Source organism: Thrips palmi, unplaced genomic scaffold (assembly GCF_012932325.1).
Source record: "Thrips palmi isolate BJ-2018 unplaced genomic scaffold, TpBJ-2018v1 HiC_scaffold_17, whole genome shotgun sequence".
Classification (NCBI taxonomy): Eukaryota; Metazoa; Arthropoda; class Insecta; order Thysanoptera; family Thripidae; genus Thrips; species Thrips palmi.
The window spans coordinates 11660005-11677379 of NW_023144626.1; the positions used below are offsets into that span (position 1 = coordinate 11660005).

The 17375-nt window shown below is 44.4% G+C and overlaps 1 protein-coding gene across 1 annotated transcript; it reads right to left on the bottom strand.

The window, feature by feature from the left end:
- Positions 1–6: 6 nt before the first annotated feature.
- On the bottom strand, positions 7–15873 carry LOC117643526 (nose resistant to fluoxetine protein 6-like). Its single transcript, XM_034382454.1, has 5 exons — positions 15764–15873; positions 9066–9163; positions 6800–6987; positions 654–823; positions 7–349 (listed from the first exon to the last, which is right to left on the bottom strand). Exons 3-5 carry the CDS (start codon positions 6875–6877, stop codon positions 169–171), a joined length of 429 nt encoding a protein of 142 aa, XP_034238345.1. The 5' UTR covers positions 6878–6987; positions 9066–9163; positions 15764–15873; the 3' UTR covers positions 7–168.
- Between the last annotated feature and the right edge of the window lie 1502 nt (positions 15874–17375).

Here is a 17375-nt window from a genome sequence, read left to right on the forward strand (position 1 = left end):
ATATTTTAAGGGTCAATTGTCTCTTACATGTTTGCACAAGGCTCTTTGGTTTTCTTCATATAACTATTCGGGAGCATGCTGGCCGAGGCTCGCAACCCTTTCGACAGTTGGGGGACAGTGGTGCATCGAGGGAATTCTTTTTCGGCGGCAACACTACTGGGGCAACACTCAAAGACTCACAGTCGACCCCTGGGCGACGTAGTTGTTGATGAAGAGGAAGTGCGTCCACCAGTACTGCTGGCAGTCCCGCATCACTTTATCCGCCGTTTGGCCCCAGAAGGGCCCCGAGCCCATGTACTGCAGCCACTGCGTCTCGATGGCCAGCGCCACGGCGAGCGCCGGAAGCAGTCTGAAGAAGGGCACAGACTCACAGTGGGCCAGAAGACCGGTGGAGGTTTTCAAAATCCCGGACGCGTTTCGAACTCCGGAGGCGCTGAATGGGCCTCGAACCGAACGTGTGACCCCACCAACGAATTGCTCTCCGAACGAGGAACCCATTGGTGGGGTCCCAGGTACGGTTCGAGTCTTGTTCATTGACTCTGGAGCTCTTTGAAGTCCATTGATGCATCTATCAACTGCTCGATAAATCACGATATCGTGACATTCCTCGGACCAGATGCTGACAAAAAATCTAGCGTCATCGCAGTGCCCACCTCAAATACCGATTGGCGAACTGCTGCACCAGGACCGCGACGCTAAAGCGGCGGTGCTTGGCGTTGTGCTTCATGAGCAGCCACGCCTCCAGGAAGCCGCTGATGACGAAGAAGGTGGCGACCAAGCCGGTGCTGTTCATCATTGCCACCTTGTCCACTCGCGAGATGGCCTGCAACGCGTCGACGGTTACCTTAGAAGCAACGTTACCACGAAACACAGTGGGCCAGAAGACCGGTGGAGGCGGCCAAAATTCTAGACGCGTTTTGAGCTCCAGAGTGGCTAACCAGGACTCGAACGAAACGTCAGACCTCACCAATGGATTCCTTGTTCGAAAGAGAAATCCATTGATGGGATCATAAGGGAGGGTGGGGCGAATCCGGACATGGGGCGAATCCGGACAGTTTGAATTTTGCGCGGATGGAGTTATTGTAGCGCTGTAATTTTCATAACAGATGTCAGGGAAGCGGCCCATTTGAAGAGGCGCGCCCTTTGGTCGCGGCCCTCTTGTAAGAAAAGGCGATGTCGCGAATGCATATCCGGTTGCATTCGCGACCCGTCGGACAGCCAGCCGCGGGCCGTCTGCCGCCGGAAGACGCGAGGCGAGAGCGGCAGATCTGTTCGGGACGTCCTCACGCGTGAACGCATATCGAGTGAGTGCTCGGTGATTCGGTCGACTAGCTATCTAAACTCAGTGCGTCCTTTCCACCGACCCACCTCCTAATTCCGCTCTACCATCTGTCGCTGCACTCAGCCGGTTGACGGTTGTCGGCACCAAAGAGTGACCGGCACAACCGCTTAACCGACTACAGATCAAGATCTTCGTGTGAATATGAAAATTTCAGCACGTGGAGGTGGGCGAGGGGCGCCGTTTGGCGTCAAGAAATCATCAAAATTTGGGTACCATCAAAACCAGGTAAAAGTTAGAACTCTTGTCCTTCTATCCATGTCATTTTCGTCGTTTCTTTTTAATTCAAGTCCAATGACTGGCAGTTCATCTAAATCTTCATTTCATTGTCTTCAATTTGCCGCAAGTGGCATTGACGCCTACCTCATATTTTCGATATAGTCATTGTTTTAATGTTTTAACTACACTCGGGGCGAATACGGACACGTTTTGACGGGGTGATTTCGGACAAGTAATGGCTTTTCTAAATCTATTCGTTTGGTTCTAAATTGCGGTGTTGAGAGGTTATGTTTTCGTTGATGGCCACTGTCAACAACACATGGACTGTTCCCTCTTAATGTTTCCCTTATCATATTTTATTGTATTTGATACAAAATAACCCTTTTTTGTTCTCCTTTGCAGCTTTACGATGGTACGAGCATACAAGAAAAAGACTGACAGGCAGCCTGCAAGCCCAAGCAAAGTTTTGACAGCTGTCAAGCTAGTTCAAGATGGATGGTCATTGAGATCTGCTGCACAACATTGCAATGTTAACAAATCTAGTCTATGGGACATGGTACAAAAAGTGAAGAAAAGGGGCATTGATACTGCAACGGCACCCAAGATGGTGTTCAAAACTTCTATTGGTGGTCAAACAGTTTATAATGAAGATCACGAAAAGTCTTTGGAAGAATATTGTATCCAGATTTGTAAGATGGGATATGGCCTATCAGTGGAGAAGGTTCGTGAACTAGCTTACGAAGTAGCCATGGCTAATAATATACCTTGCCCCAAGACCTGGCACGATTCCAAAATGGCTGGAATTGATTGGTTCCATGGTATGTTTGTAAAATACATGTAATATTTCTCTTACCATAAAACAATATGCAAAATGATGTTGACTTTATTTTTCTTTTGTCTTTAATAGGTTTTAAGAAGCGGCATTCAAAGAGTTTGTCTATTCGTACTCCAGAGGCTTGCTGCATTGCACGAGCCATGGCATTTAACAAGCCGAATGTGTCCAATTACTTTGACAAGCTTCATGAGGTACTGAACAGGAATGAATCATTTAAAGATGGCTCAAGGGTTTACAACTTAGATGAGACGTGCACCTCCACTGTGCAAAATACAAGAAGACTTGTATCTCCCAGGGGCGTCAAACAAGTCCATCAAGTTAAGACTTCAGAGCGAGGCGTTTCAGTTACAACTTCTGTGATTATAGGGGCTCATGGAGAAGTTCTCCCTCCTGTGATGATTTTTCCTAGAAAGATATTTAAGAGTAATATGTTAATTAACGCATATCCAGGGACCTTAGGTTTAGCTAGTGACAAAGGTTACAATACCAAAGAAACTTTTGTAGATATAATGAAACATTTTATAAAATGTACTAGGTCTTCCAAAGAAAATCCCACACTGCTTCTCCTTGATAATGTGGATACCCATTTTTCAACTGCAGTGTTAGATTTAGCCAAAGATAATGGAGTTGTAGTGTTTACTTTCCCACCGCATTGTACACACAAGTTACAGCCTTTAGATGTAGGCTTTTTTGGGCCTTTTAAACTAGGGGTACGCGCCGTTTTGTGTGGGCGCGTAGTGTGGCTGAGCGATGCGAATTTGTGCACTTCGGACTGCAGCTTGTGGGCTCATATTGAGTGAAATGTAGGTCTGGGGTATAAATGGGAGAGATTTTTGTTATCAGCACACAAAAAAAATGTTGGGATCAACGTCAAACTCGATTCCAAAATTTTAGTCCAAAATTGGTCAAAATTCGGTAATGCGTGAGTCTAGGAAAAATTTGGAAGTCATTTTTGAGCTCAGCGCACCAAAAACTGCAGGAAAAAATAAAAAACTTGATTTTAAAATTTTGGTCCAAAATGACCTAATTTGGGAAGAAAATATAAGTCTGGAGTCGAAATGGAGGTGATTTTCGTTATCAGCACACAAAGAACTGTTGGGATCAACATCAAACTCAATTCAAAAATTTTGGTCTAAATTTGGTCAAAATTGGGTAAAGCGTGAGTCTGAGAAAAATTTGGAAGTTATTTTTGAGTTCAGCTCATCAAACACTGCAGGAAACAATATAAAACTCGACCTGAAAATTTTGGTCTGAAATGACCTAATTTGAGATGAAAATAAGTCTGGAGTAGAAATGGAAGTGGTTTTCATAATCAGCACTCCAAAAACTCCAAGAATCAATATGAGATTCGATTGAAAAATATTGATATCAAATTGATCAATAATCGGTAAAGAATGGGTCTTGGTTGGTCTTCATGGATCACCCTTTGTCGTCACCAATACCCTAATGCCACACCAATGTGATTTCTTCAGTCGAGTAACATTCCATTGCCAGCATTGAATCGCTTAATTAGCTACTCGTCTGCTTGACTCACTATTCGATACATCTTTTTCTTCAAACTAATGAATTCACAAATTTATTAGTTATATTTGAGAAGCCTTTTGTCATTCTTTCATTTAAAACCAGTGAATTAAACAATATAGACTGGAATATGTAATCATAGTTTTCATTAAGTGACTCAGTTTAGGGCAGGCTGATCTGAAGCATTCGACGGAGAACAAGTTTTGTCAAATTCAGTGAATCGTCTCATGAAGTCAAATGCAGAGGCCACTTGTTGCTCAATACGCCAACTTAATTTACCTTATTCATGCCTTGTAATATTTTATCTTTAGAGTAAAAGAATACAGTATAGTATTAACATTGGGCTTACATTAAGAAGGCCAGCTTTTAAATCATTACCAAATACTTGGTTCCAGTTGTCGGACACAAGCTTTGGTGAAGTGAAAGGAATCGTCCTATTAAAAGCAATTACCAAGTCACCCACCGCTCAAAACCTGAATCGTCTCATTAAACCCAATATCAGTTCAAAATCTGTTAGCACTAAATATATCGATTATTTATTGCACAAAATACATCTATTTATGGATTCTTTTAAACAATAGATGAAAGTACTAGAATATTTATGTTAGCTTGCAGCATTGCAATAGAGTGTCATTTACCCGAGACAAACCAAGACAATTAACATGTCTTCTAATTTCAACAGAAGTTATTCATGCATTTACCTGATTTTATTTACTATGAAATTTAAAAATTAGGATAGTATCAGAGAGAATAAAATCAGTAGATGCACACAAAGGCAAAGAAAACATTCTATTTACAATCCACAACTACACTCAGTGCACTGACCTGTTGCCCTGTAACGGGGGAGGGGGAAGAGGGGAACGAAACACGTAAACCATTCTCACATTTAGTTTCCGTATTTTCCTATGTTGACACCCCGGAAGGGTTTCAATCATTCTAGAATGTTAAAAAACTATCTCAGTACCTATTTGAGAACCCCTTTGCTCTTTAGTTTGTTTATTTGCATAAGTGCCGTCCCGTCTTGCAGACGGCTTGCAAGCGCGGCAGCCGGTATGAGAAATTGGTCAGCCACACGCTGCTACCAACCTAAACACGCTAATTACCTAGTTCAAAATGATGTTTTGAATATTTCAAACGATGATAATTGTTAATCTGAGATAAACTCCCCCTGTAGGAGATTTGGGAGATGTTTGATGTGAAATTTGGTTTCTATTAGTGCAGTAGTTGCTGAGAAACGTGAGTGATTACATACAGACAGACAGAGAGACGGACAGACAGACTCACGACCAGTCACTTTTTGGTGCCCCCGAACACGGCAAGGGCTTCGCTATCGCTCAGCCAAAAATACTATGATAATGCAATTAGCTCATTCATGCTAAGCAACCCTGCAATTTCTGTAACAATTTATCATGTAGCAGGTTTTGTGCGTGACGCCCTCAGCAAGGCAGCAATGCCCAACACCATTATCCATAGCTTTGAAAAAACTGGAATTTCTCCGTTCAACAGAGACGTCTTTCAGGAGAGTGATTTTATCATGGCCAAAGTGACCGAACAGCCACACCCTTCAGGCCCTGAAGAAGCAGTCACACCTGAAGTCATCACTGAAAATGCTGAAGCTATTGAAGATGAAGTGCCCGAGAAAAACAATGAGTCTTTTTTGGGCCCAGAAGCTATCAGGGGATTCCCACATGCCACACCCCAAAATCCTCCAAAGAAGCCACGGCGAAAGGGAAAGTGTATGGTGGCCACTGACACCCCAGAGAAAACCGCTATCAGTGAAAGAGAAAAAGAAGCAAAAGAAGAAAAAAGACAAGGCTGAGGAAAGGAAAAGAAAAAGAGAAAAAGCCAAAGAAGACAAATCCAATGAAGGTAAGGGAAAGAATAAGAAGAAAAAGGGAAACAAGAAGAAGAAAGAAAAAACATCCAGAGTACTTGATTTTGAACTATCTGATGAAGAGGCAATTGATGATCCAGTGGAAATGGCGAAGCCTGCTCAAAGCCCAGCGCCTCCAGACATACCAATTCCTACTGAGGGTGACTACGTCATTGTTAACTTCAAGGTTGGCAAAGAGTTAAAACATTGTGTAGGAAAAATTATTAAAGATAAAGATGAGGATAACGATTTAGAGATATCGTATTTGAGAAAAGTAGTTGAGTCAAATCTACCAAACTTTGTACTGCCTAATATTCCTGACCTCAACTCAGTTCACCTTAGTGATATATGTGCCATTTTGCCAAAACCCCAGTGTCCTGGTAAAACCAAAAGACGTCAACAGTCTTTCTTAACATTTAATTTTAACTTCAGCAAATTTACTTTTTGCTAGTTTTTTAATTGTTTGCTGTTTAATTATTGTTCCTAATTATGCTTTAAACATCATAATTTCAGAAGATTGTGATACAATGTGATTTAATTATGTAATAAATCAAAAACAAAATAATTTATTCTCAAATTGGTCATTTTGAAAAATGGTGAGTTAACTAGCGTCTAGGGGGAAAAGAAAAAAAAACGTCCGGATTCGCCCCACCCTCCCTTACGTTCGGTTCGAGTCATATTTAGCGTCTGGAGCTCGAAACGCGCTTAGAATTTTTGCTGCCTCCACCGGCCTTCTGGCCGAGGGGTGAATCACTCAGTGTGCTGGTGTACACATGAGTACGCGAGTACGGGTGAGTACATCCTCTCATACTCGTAAATTTCTCATTTTAAAACTTTTTTTCACTTTATTTATTTGTTTAGACGATACTTAACACAAAATCGTGTCAAAGATAGGCGAATTTAGTTTTTTTTTTTTAATTGTGAGTACACGGAGTACGGGCCAATTTGTCTTCATGAGTACACTAGTGATTCACCCCTCGCTTCTGGCCCGTGCGTGAGCAGGAAGAAGTACCGTCTCCACGTAGTCCGCATTGAGCAGCGGGACACTCGCCCGGCAGAGGACGCGGTGGAGCATGATGATGCCGAACATGGTGAGGGTGCGCAGGCCCTGGATGCAGTGGATGTGGGAACTCTGGCGGCGGCAGAGCGCGCGCCACGTGTCCTGTGCGGCGAAGCAGTCCAGCGCCCTGCCCAGCGCGCCTGGGGCAGTCAACAATCCTTCAATCAACATTTTATCAATATTCACCATTAACGTTTGCGCGTATGAACAGAGTTTCGTTACGAAGCTAAACATGTTTGTCATGAAAAAATTGATAATAATGTTTGTAGAACAAATAAAAATGTTAATACGCCTAGTAATGCGCAGAAGCGTCTATACGTTATGAAACAAAAACTCAGAACGAGTCTAAGAGTGAAAACGGCCAGAGGTGGGAAGTCGAGACCATTCCCGAACCGCCGCACATGTGGGCGAGGGGGGCAACCACGTTCGATGTTTGGGGACACAAGATTTCTTAAGACCAGAAATTCCGTCGGATTTCGCAAGATTTGGTTCAATTTTACGCCCAAAATCTGCCTGTCTTTTGCCTTTTGGGTAATGATTTCAGATTTGCAGAGATTTCAAGGGCTCAGTGACGCAGTGGATTTCTCGAGTGGTTGCCCCCGCAGGTGGGCCACAACTCTGGACATCCTTATTAGCCCCAGATTCGCTTAACAGGCCTCGACCCAAACGCGTGACCCCCTACCCATTGATTCCTATTTCGGAGAGCAATATGTTGGTGGGGTGACACGTTCGGTTCGAGTCCCGTTTAGCGACTCTGGAGCTCAAAACCTGTCTTTGATTTTGACCGCCTCCTCCGGTGATTGGTACGAGCTTCAACCATAGGGTATGAAATTAAACGGGAATGAGATTTACAGGATTAAACACAAAAGATTGTACGAGGGACGACTGCTGTATTACGAAGCATTCTTTTGTATTACAAGAAAACTCGGTGCAGTTGTAGTATGAAATTATTCTCTAGTATTACTTAATTCTGTATATAAACCTTTTCTTAGAATTACAAAAGAAATTGTGTCCTAATATATTTCGGTGGGTTTGTCTCGTCTTTGTACGGAACTCTCCCTTAGAATGTTTTGAATTACAAAAAAAAAGCTATGTTATACAGATCAGACAGCTCGTTAAGAGAGAATTGTTTTACAATACGACTGCGTCGTGTTTTCTTATAATGCAAAAGAACGTCTTGTAATACAAGGCACGCGCAGTCTTGTGTTTCGAACATATAGAAAAATTTTAAGTACATACTTCTGAGTGGAGTTACTACACTGAAAATCTATCGGCGTGACTCCGTGCCGCTGCTGGGGCGTGAAATAAGAGTCACGCTAAAAAAACGGTATGACGGAAAAGTCATGCCAAAAATCGGCGTGACTCAGAATTCACGCCAAGTTTTGGCGTGATGCCGGTTTTTGGCATGACTTTTCTCATAAAAGTATTCTTGCGCACCATTCCACACAGTGCATTCACGTCAGATGACGGCGTGACGCACATGTCATGCCGTTTTACGGCGTGAATATCCTGTCACGCTAGGTTTCGACGTTTGCGTGACTTTTTGTCGCGCCATGATTTGGCCATGTGTCCGCCCATTCAATTTTTAGAGCTTTAACGCCCACAAATCTCACCGTTCACAAGGGACTCAGTGGGTCTGGAGCAGTTTACTTTTCTCATGTTCCCAGAAAAAAAGATCTGAAGTTTTTACGTTGTTGTTTGATTTTTAAACATGATTCGAGATTTAAAAAAAAAAGAACAGAAATAGCTAGTCTGGATGAAGACTTATTCTTTTCAAAAACCAAGAGAAGCTTTTCTTTATATCTAAGAACTCGTATTTTGGGATGTACCTTGTACTGTAGTTGGCCCAACAGACTCCCTGGGGACAATTCCGTACTTTAACTTCAGTACGAAAAACGTTCATAGAAGACGACGGAAGAACGCTGAAAATGCGGAACATCCATACTTGTTCCATTTGTAGCGAGTGAGTTACCTCTCGCGACACACAACACAAGCCCTAGCTAGCTGTGCAAGAACTCGTACTAACAGAATACCTTTTGGGGGTCAAATACGGCCGAATTTCAGCATTTTGATGCCGTAACTCGATACCCCTGCAATATGAATTCATGTGAACGGGCAAGGAACAAAAGGATCCCGAAGTAGGCGAGTTCGGACGGTCCAGGCAAATTGCTGACCAGACGAGTTCCGTACTTGCACCTTTTTCTCCTAATGCACTCACCCTGCTTCAGAGCCGGGAGGCTGCAGTCGTTGGATTTACGGAATGCGGTCCGAACCGAGGCCACCAGCAAGAGGGCGGGGAATGCCAGGACCAACACGCTGCGCAAACACACAAAGCATTTTTCATTCTCACACTCACCGGAAGTTTTCAAATTTGACTCTTTTTCGCATGCACCTGCTTTCAACACGGCATTGAAGTGCAGTAGCGGATGGCCCATCTTCTAGGCAAAATTTGTCTTTAAGATAGGTGTTTTTCTGAAATAATACGTCATATTTGTAGAGACTGTATTGTTAACTTGTTTAGCCAAGATGTGGGATTTAGTCACTTCTCAATGAACGGGCCAGAATGTCTCCGAAAGTATTAATCCTCGCTGAAGTCAGCTCCAGGTCAGGTTCTAGTTTCCTGTCAATTGTTCCTGAAGAATCTAAATACACACTTAGCAAGAACTCCGGAAAGAAGGACAAACACCTCCCAATGTAAGTCAAAAAAGTGGCGAATAGTGAAAATTAAATCAGTAGACAGGACCGAATTTCGGGGTATGAGAGCGTGGGGGTGTTTTGGAAGTGTTGTGCACACACACACACACAAGCACACACACTCTAAATGTCATGTCACGCACGACCGCGCGACCCCTCAGCCGCTCCCGCGTTAAGTGACGCGCGGCATGGCGTGACACAGTGGGCCAGAAGATCGGCGGAGTGAGCAAGAATTCTAGACCCGTTTTGGAGCTGCAAAGTCGCTAAACAAGACTCAAACTGAACGTGACCCCACCAATGGATTTCTCTCCGAACGAGGAATCCATTAATGGAGTCAAACGTTCGCTTTGAGTCGTTTAGCGACTCTGAAGCTCAAAACGCGTCTAGAGTTTTTGCCGCCTCCACCGGTCTTCTGGCCCACTGTGCGTCGCGGCCGCCGCTACTCTTCCCCTCCCCGGTCGCAGTTCGAGAGCTACTATAAACGCGCGCCCAGCGAGTTCCCTGTTTTTACGGCCACCAATTACTGAAGGACTCGTGCGAATAAAATGCATAATGCAAATGGTCGCACTAATGGGACATAATTTATTAGGAGAATGTCACAGACCAAGAGCTCGCGATGAGACAAAGATTTTGATAGCAAGCTACTCAAAGATTAACGGTTTAACTCCTCTACGTGAGTCTTATAGAGCTGAGTTTTTTTTTCGTTTGTTTTATTTTTCGACGCACCGCTGACTGAGACGATGGGGTGGGAGTACCAGTAAAACGAGTAAGGCTGATGACGTCACAATTATTTTAATGTTGATCCATGCTTTAGCGAATGTGCCATTTTTTCAGTTGAACGCCAGTATGGTAGGAAATCACGGTTTAAGAGGATACCGCGGATGTAGGCCAAATGGGCGACTGTAAATGTTGCCTACCTTCTGCATGCAATTTGGGTCGCCTGCCTCCAGAATTGGAAAAAGACGTCACTCTTCGCACCGCCTCCCCCTCCCTCGAACCGTGCCTACTTTTCTGACAACAGGGTTGTGGTAGTGGGTGTCCAAGAACGGTTATTTAGAGAGCCGCCTTGGAATCCAAGAGGACGTTTTAGTTTCATTTCCTGGGGTGAAATTTCAAAATTGTCCAAACTGAGATCACTTGACAGAAATGGATTCATCTCGACAAGTCACACTAAATACTGTATGTCTAGTACTCATTGTCATACGTGCGATGCGATGGGACATTAAGTAGAAAGCTACAAGGTACTCTACAAATCAAAGAGTTTACTATGGTATGCTCTAACTGGAGCATGCCATGTACACGCTAACTGAAGCATACATTTACTGCATAAGGGATAGGGAGTTTTCTGCATCAGGAAGCGTGTACATGGCATGTATGCACTAGTTAGTGCATGCTTGGCAGGCATGCGCTAGCTAGAGCGTGCTTGCAGGCATGCTCCAGTTAGAGCATACTATGTACACTCTTTGATTTGTAGAGTAGGTGTAAGCCAGATCTGCCTTGTCGTGGAAGGACGTTACAGGCTTCGCGATGCTGCGCCAGTTCCGAGGCCGGATCCGACAATCCACGCCTGAAGTTGACACACCCAGGCCTGAGGCGCTAGTCTGCCTTCAGCAGGCTGCTTTGCAAGACATCAGCATACAAATTGACGGGAGCGCAGGTCGCACAGCAAAAACTAGAATGGTCTATTCACCAAGTTGAAATGAAAGAAATGGCTCGTGTAAGTTTTTTGGAAGACATTGGGGCACACATACCGACGTTATAGTAAGTCGAAAAAGCATCTGGGTATTAATTTTGAGCTGGGAGGCTCCGCTCCTTTAGACACCCCCCCCCCTCCCTTTTACGGTGAGGAGAGGTTTTCCGGCTTAAGTGCATGGCATCTTCTGTCACAGCAGCTTGTACGACGTATTGTAAAACTCGGCATACAGCATATTTTGAGCGAAATATGCCCTGCAAGAATTCGTACTTGGGTGAGGGGTCAAAATGAATTCTATGCCAGTCATCAGCAGGGCAAGGGGGGCGGGGCGGGGGGGAGGGGGGGGCATGGCTAGGCTCGGCCCGGCCGCTGGCTGGCCGGAGCAAGCGTGCGTCGGCGCTGCCGGTAGCTCGGCCCGGCAAGCGGAGCGGGCTAGCGCCGAATCTTATGTCCGTCTCTCTCGCACACGACAGCGATCGAGGCGACAGCGATCGCGATGGTACTGTAGTGGCTAATAAACGTACTTCCAAAGTTCAAAAAAAAATTCTAATTTACCATCAAAACCCATGACATAAGTTGGCTTTTTTAGTCATGTCAAGACGAATCTTTTTCTGTTAGAATACATCAATTTCGACATTTTTGAAAAGTCACACGCTAAATCCATTTCCTGGTATTCCCGGGAATAGTTGTCAATTTTCAGGGGACAGTTTGCAATACAATGCTGGAGAATCCACACGAAATGTTTTTGTACAAATTTTGTACGAGACATCACAGTTTTTTGTGCACACGGACTTTTTGTACAAATTTGTACAAAAATTGCGAAAAATGTGCAGTTTATCGTTCGAAAATTGTAAGGGAGTATGGGGCGATTTGTAACAGGGGCGATTCGTAACAAATGCGTTTATTAATTTAAGTGGAGGGAGCCGAGGAAAATCTGAGTATGGCCCCTCTTTCGCTTCAAGTACAGGGTCCTTCAACAATCGAAGCGGATGTGATCGGTGCTCAGTTATAGTTTTGGAGGGCGTCTGAAATATAGGGTTCACCGAAAACAGGCAGATCTTTTATTTTGAGTTCTAGGAAGTTTCTGTCTGAGGCTCCCCAGGTATGAATCACCATCGAAGTACCGTTGGGGCCTTGAAGCGTGACCCCTTTACAATGTAACCACGTGGCAAAGGTGCACTGTTAAAAAAATTTACTGAAAATTCATAATTTTTTGTAAGAAGTCGATTTACTTACATTCAGTCTGAATTTTCATACCAAAACTTTCATACTTCGCGGTCTGAAAGTTTCAGACGACGTTAGTCTGAATTTTCAGATCAACATGTTGTATGAAAAATGATACCAGTCGGTCTATTTTATCAGACTAAGTTGTACGAAGACATTGAACAGTCGCACTAAAAAATGCCACTCTGTAGAGTAGAACACGAATCGGCGAACTTTTGCCATCGGTTTATCGTAGACGCTCAGCGGATCGTCTTGACTCAAAAATTAGGTACACGGCAGTAGACTCCTACTTGCAAAGGAAGTGAAGAGGCTACACTGTGCGAAAAAACCACAGTGAATCCCGTTAATTTTTATGCCGGGATTTACTGTGGTTCAGAACACAGGATTTACTGTGCCTGGCTACAGTATTTACTGTACCTGGTACAGGATATTCCGTACTCCACTCCTGTGATACAGTAAATCCCGTACAAAGTACAGTAGATCATGTAAAAAAGTACAGTAAATCCTGTACTCTGAACTACAGTCACAGCTGTACTAATCACTACAGGATTTACTGTGATTTTTTCCCACAGTGTAGAGGTGACTGCTGAAATGCGAGGGAGAGCGGCCTTAGCCCAACCACGCGCCGACCCGTGGCCATGCGCGAGAGTGAAATTGTATTCTTTGTTATTTAGCTTATACTGCACTTATTAACCTGAATCTTGCTTTGGTGCGCTCATGCCCTTTCAGACAATCACTTGGAATAAGTTTGTAACAAAATATTCGCAATTTCGCCTTCAAGTGGCAATTTTAGCTCCAAGAGATCATCCATGCGACACTAGCGCCACCTAGCGGATAGAGCAATAAGTGTCCATTTCGGAGCTCTGAAACATTCTCTATGCTTTTACGACACTAAACGTAAATATTATTTGAAATACAACAGTAGTATTGATAAAAGTTCTGAGAAAATCGAAAAATGTACAAAGGGGACGGGGTTTTTTCACTCGTTTTTCGATTTCACAAGTATGAATTTAGTTTTCGGACGACAATGTACAAAACTTGATAGCCATCGCTCTAAATATTCAGACTTGCTAGTCTAAATTCAAATTTCAGACAACAGGTCAAACTTTTCAGACAGTTGGTCTTAATATTCGTACCATTTTATGAATTTACGATTCAGACCACCAAGTAAGACGAAATCAGTCTGAATTTTCATATTTTTTTTAACAGTGTGCTTTTACTTTGTCCAGTGATAGTTAGGGACGTATTTCTTGCGTAGCCGGCAATTGGGGTGATTCGTAACAGACCCGTATAAAAACAAGAATTTAAGCAATTTTTGCAATTAAATGCTTGAATTATTTCTCGAATCATCTGCTGCCTGATTCCAATAAGGTAAAAAATCAATTGTGGGTCACGAATCAATTGTGGGTCATTTTTTTCGACGGGTCACCGCAGACCCTGTGGATATTGAATCGATTTGAATTTCGCGGTAGACCTTCCTCCAACCTTTCTTTGTCTCCCCAAATAGCGTGTATGTCCGAGCGACGACTGTAACAGCTCCTATCAGGCTTCAAAGGAAGGCCCTTCAAAAAGTCGAGAAAAAAGCGCCCATCCAACGAGGCGTAAAATCGAGTGTTTTTCAAATTGCCACCGTGAAGCTATTACGAGATAAAACGGGACGCCCTTGCTGATTTAGGTTCATAATAGGTCAGGGAACATAAATTTACCATAGTACAGCCGACATCATTCGATGCCATGGTGCGCGGGTGATGGCAAAGGAGGGTTCGCTACCATGTCTGACCCATTATTTTAGACGAATTTTACGGTAGTTTTTCTAATAATTTTTGTTTTCAGCGCTTCTGAATTACTGATGTATCGCAGTAAATTCCATTTTTCTGCTCTGTCACATTTAGTACTACAATACGAAGGTTGTTAAGCTTACGCTACAGCCCCGAATGACAACGCTAACACTTACTTCCAGTCCGCCATAAGGCTTTTTTTGTTGGAGAAGGGGGGGGGCATTGCGGGGCTTACATCGCGCCCGGAAGGGGACCGCTCTCTAACTGCAGAGGCTAGGCACCCGAGGCCAGTCCGGCCCTGTAGGAGTCAAATCAATCCCTACAGACTAAATATTCTGACTGAAATAGATTATAAACTGTAGCAATACCTCACGATGACAGGGTGTGGTGTTGGATTGTCTACCACACCGGCGGCCCTAGAATATGTACTATAAAAGTTTCGTCTCTTCCAGGACGTTTAACTCACATCGGTCTCACAGTGAAATAGGCCTGTTTACATATTTTTCCTCTTTGAGTGAAAAACGTGCCTGCTTGGTTTATTGAGAACCAGGGACCTTTTATTAATGAAAATAAGAAAAAATCTTGCAAAAATGGTCAATTTACGAGCAAAAAGACGAAATGGCCCACAATTGATATGACCCAGAATTGATTCATTGTGCTACAGATCCTGCAGTTTTCACGATTCCGAAAAAAAATATTCAAAAGTGAATTCCTCTCGCATTTAAGCAAATCATATCCAAATTTGAGCTTTCTACAATGCTGACCCACAAATGGTTCCAAAAATCAATTGTGGGCCAAAACAGACTATTTTTAAAACAGCCACAGCTTAGTAAATAAGGATGATAGATGGGGCTACTATGCTGCAAAACTTAGTCCAAGGACCACAGTTTAAGACCACACATGCACTTTTGTCACCAGGTCATAATAAAATGCCTTAATTTGGAATTTTCAAAAATGTGACCCACAATTAATTTTTTACCTTACATTTACACAGTTCAAAATGCATTTTAAAGCGAGTTATTCTATTATTTCCTCCAAAATTGAAAAAAGTGAGGTTAGGGTTGACATAGCCGGTCAGTTTATGCTGAGGCGGTCAAGGGCAGCTTGTAATGTAGATTTTAAGGCGTCTGCAGGACATCCGAAGAACAACTGCTGGAGGAGATAACATTCCCGACGATGTTTCATTTAATGTGTAGGATGTTATGAAAAGCCCCATGGCTGTTACAAATCACCCCATGCTGGGGCGATTCGTAACAGCATGCAAGGGTTTGGAAAGCGTCTTAGATTTCAAAGATCACGGACTCCAGATTGATCCAATGAAGCTGCACAGTCTAGATGAAGGGCCAGACTGCTCAACTGGCACAAGTTTGACACCGATATGCAGAATGTTCTTAATTTTGTATAGAGAATTCCAAAATCTGTTACAAATCGCCCCATACTCCCTTACGAAAATTTCGCGTGCACAAAAAACTGTGATGTCTCGTAGAAAATTGTACATAACATTTAGGTCTTTTGAGTGCTCCTTACGTGACGAGCAGTAGGGAAGTCCGCTGCCGCAGCGCCGCCTGGAAGCTGTCGGCGTGTTGGTCGGCGAAGTCGCTGCAGTCGCTGGGCTCGAGGTGCAGCCGCAGCTCCACTGCCAGGGCGCGGCCCAGCGGCGCCACCGCCGCGGCCACGGCCTTCCCCAGCGCCGCGCTGGACTGCCTGGCCGCCTGCTCGGCCTGGCCACCGCTCGGGCCGCACGCCGCCGGCACGCACACCGCCCACTGCTGCAGGTCACGCCGGTATCGCCGCCGGTTGCCCGAAGTCTGCGACACGCCGCAGCGTTAGCGACAAGCACGGCACAGTGGGTCAGAAGTGCGTCCAAAATTGAAGACGCCTTTTGAGCTCTAGAGTCCCTGAATGGGACTCGAACAAAACGTGTGACCCCACTAAGGGGCCGTTCAAATATGACGTCACACTTTTTAGGCTCATTTTTTGACCCCTCCCCCCTATGGTCACAGATGCTCTGCAAACTGAAGTGTGTACGTAGTACACTCTTATTAGAGCATGCTTCCAAGTACACTCTTATTTACAGCATACTTGCTAGGTACACACTTACATAGAGTGTACATTGCATGTACACGCTAAATAAGAGTGTACCTGGCAAGTACACTTAAACTGGCCCATGCTTTTAGATAGGACTTACCGAGTGTATTTGGGCGTGTACATGGAAGGTACACACTTATTTAGCGTGTACTTGCCAGGCACACTCTATTTTAGCGTGTGCCTAGCAAGTATGCTGTAAATAAGAGTGTACTAGGAAGCATGCTCTAATAAGAGTGTACTATGTACACACTTCAGTTTGCAGAGTGGTCACTATTTTGACTCACCCCTCCCCTCCCTGTGACATCACATGGTCCAAATCATTATTCTTTGAAACTGGGATAGATACGCGACAAGATCGTCTTAATTTGGTGCCTAAATTGGGATTTCATAACAATTTGATTGCATTTTGACAAATCCGGTCTAACGCGAACTTGTTCGGAAAAATCTAAGGACAGTTGAGCTACAATACTTAGGCCAGTGACAATTTAAGCTTAAGTAGGCGGGGATTGCTGATTTGAGTTTTTTTTAGAGGCTGACATCTATTATATTTGGCAACTTTACACTGTTTCAAAGTGTGATGTCACAATGCCTTCATCCCCCTCTCCCCCATGTCACATTTGGTCACGATTTCTCTGACCCCTCCCTCCCTAAAAAGTGTGACCTCATATTTGAACGGCCCCTAATGGATTGCCCTCCGCACGAGGAACCCTCGTGGGGGTCACACGTTTGGTTTGAGTCCTATGTTCAGCGACTCTGGATCTTCAAACGCGTCTAGACTTTCGGCGGCCTCTACCGGTCTTCTGGCCCACTGTGTATGGTCTTCATCCACCAACAGCGACGTGCCTACCTGCAGCAGGTCCCAGAGGGTGGCGTTCTGGCCGTGCGGCGGCTCGAAGGGGCTCACTTCGTCGCCAGGGTGCGTCGGCAGAGGGGGCGCCCCGGACTGCCTGGCCGGGCGGACCTCCACGTCCAGCAGGCAGTACACTGCCTCGGGCACCGACAGGCAGCCGTCGAAGTCGCCCAGCGGGTACATGTTGGCGGCCAGCAGCGC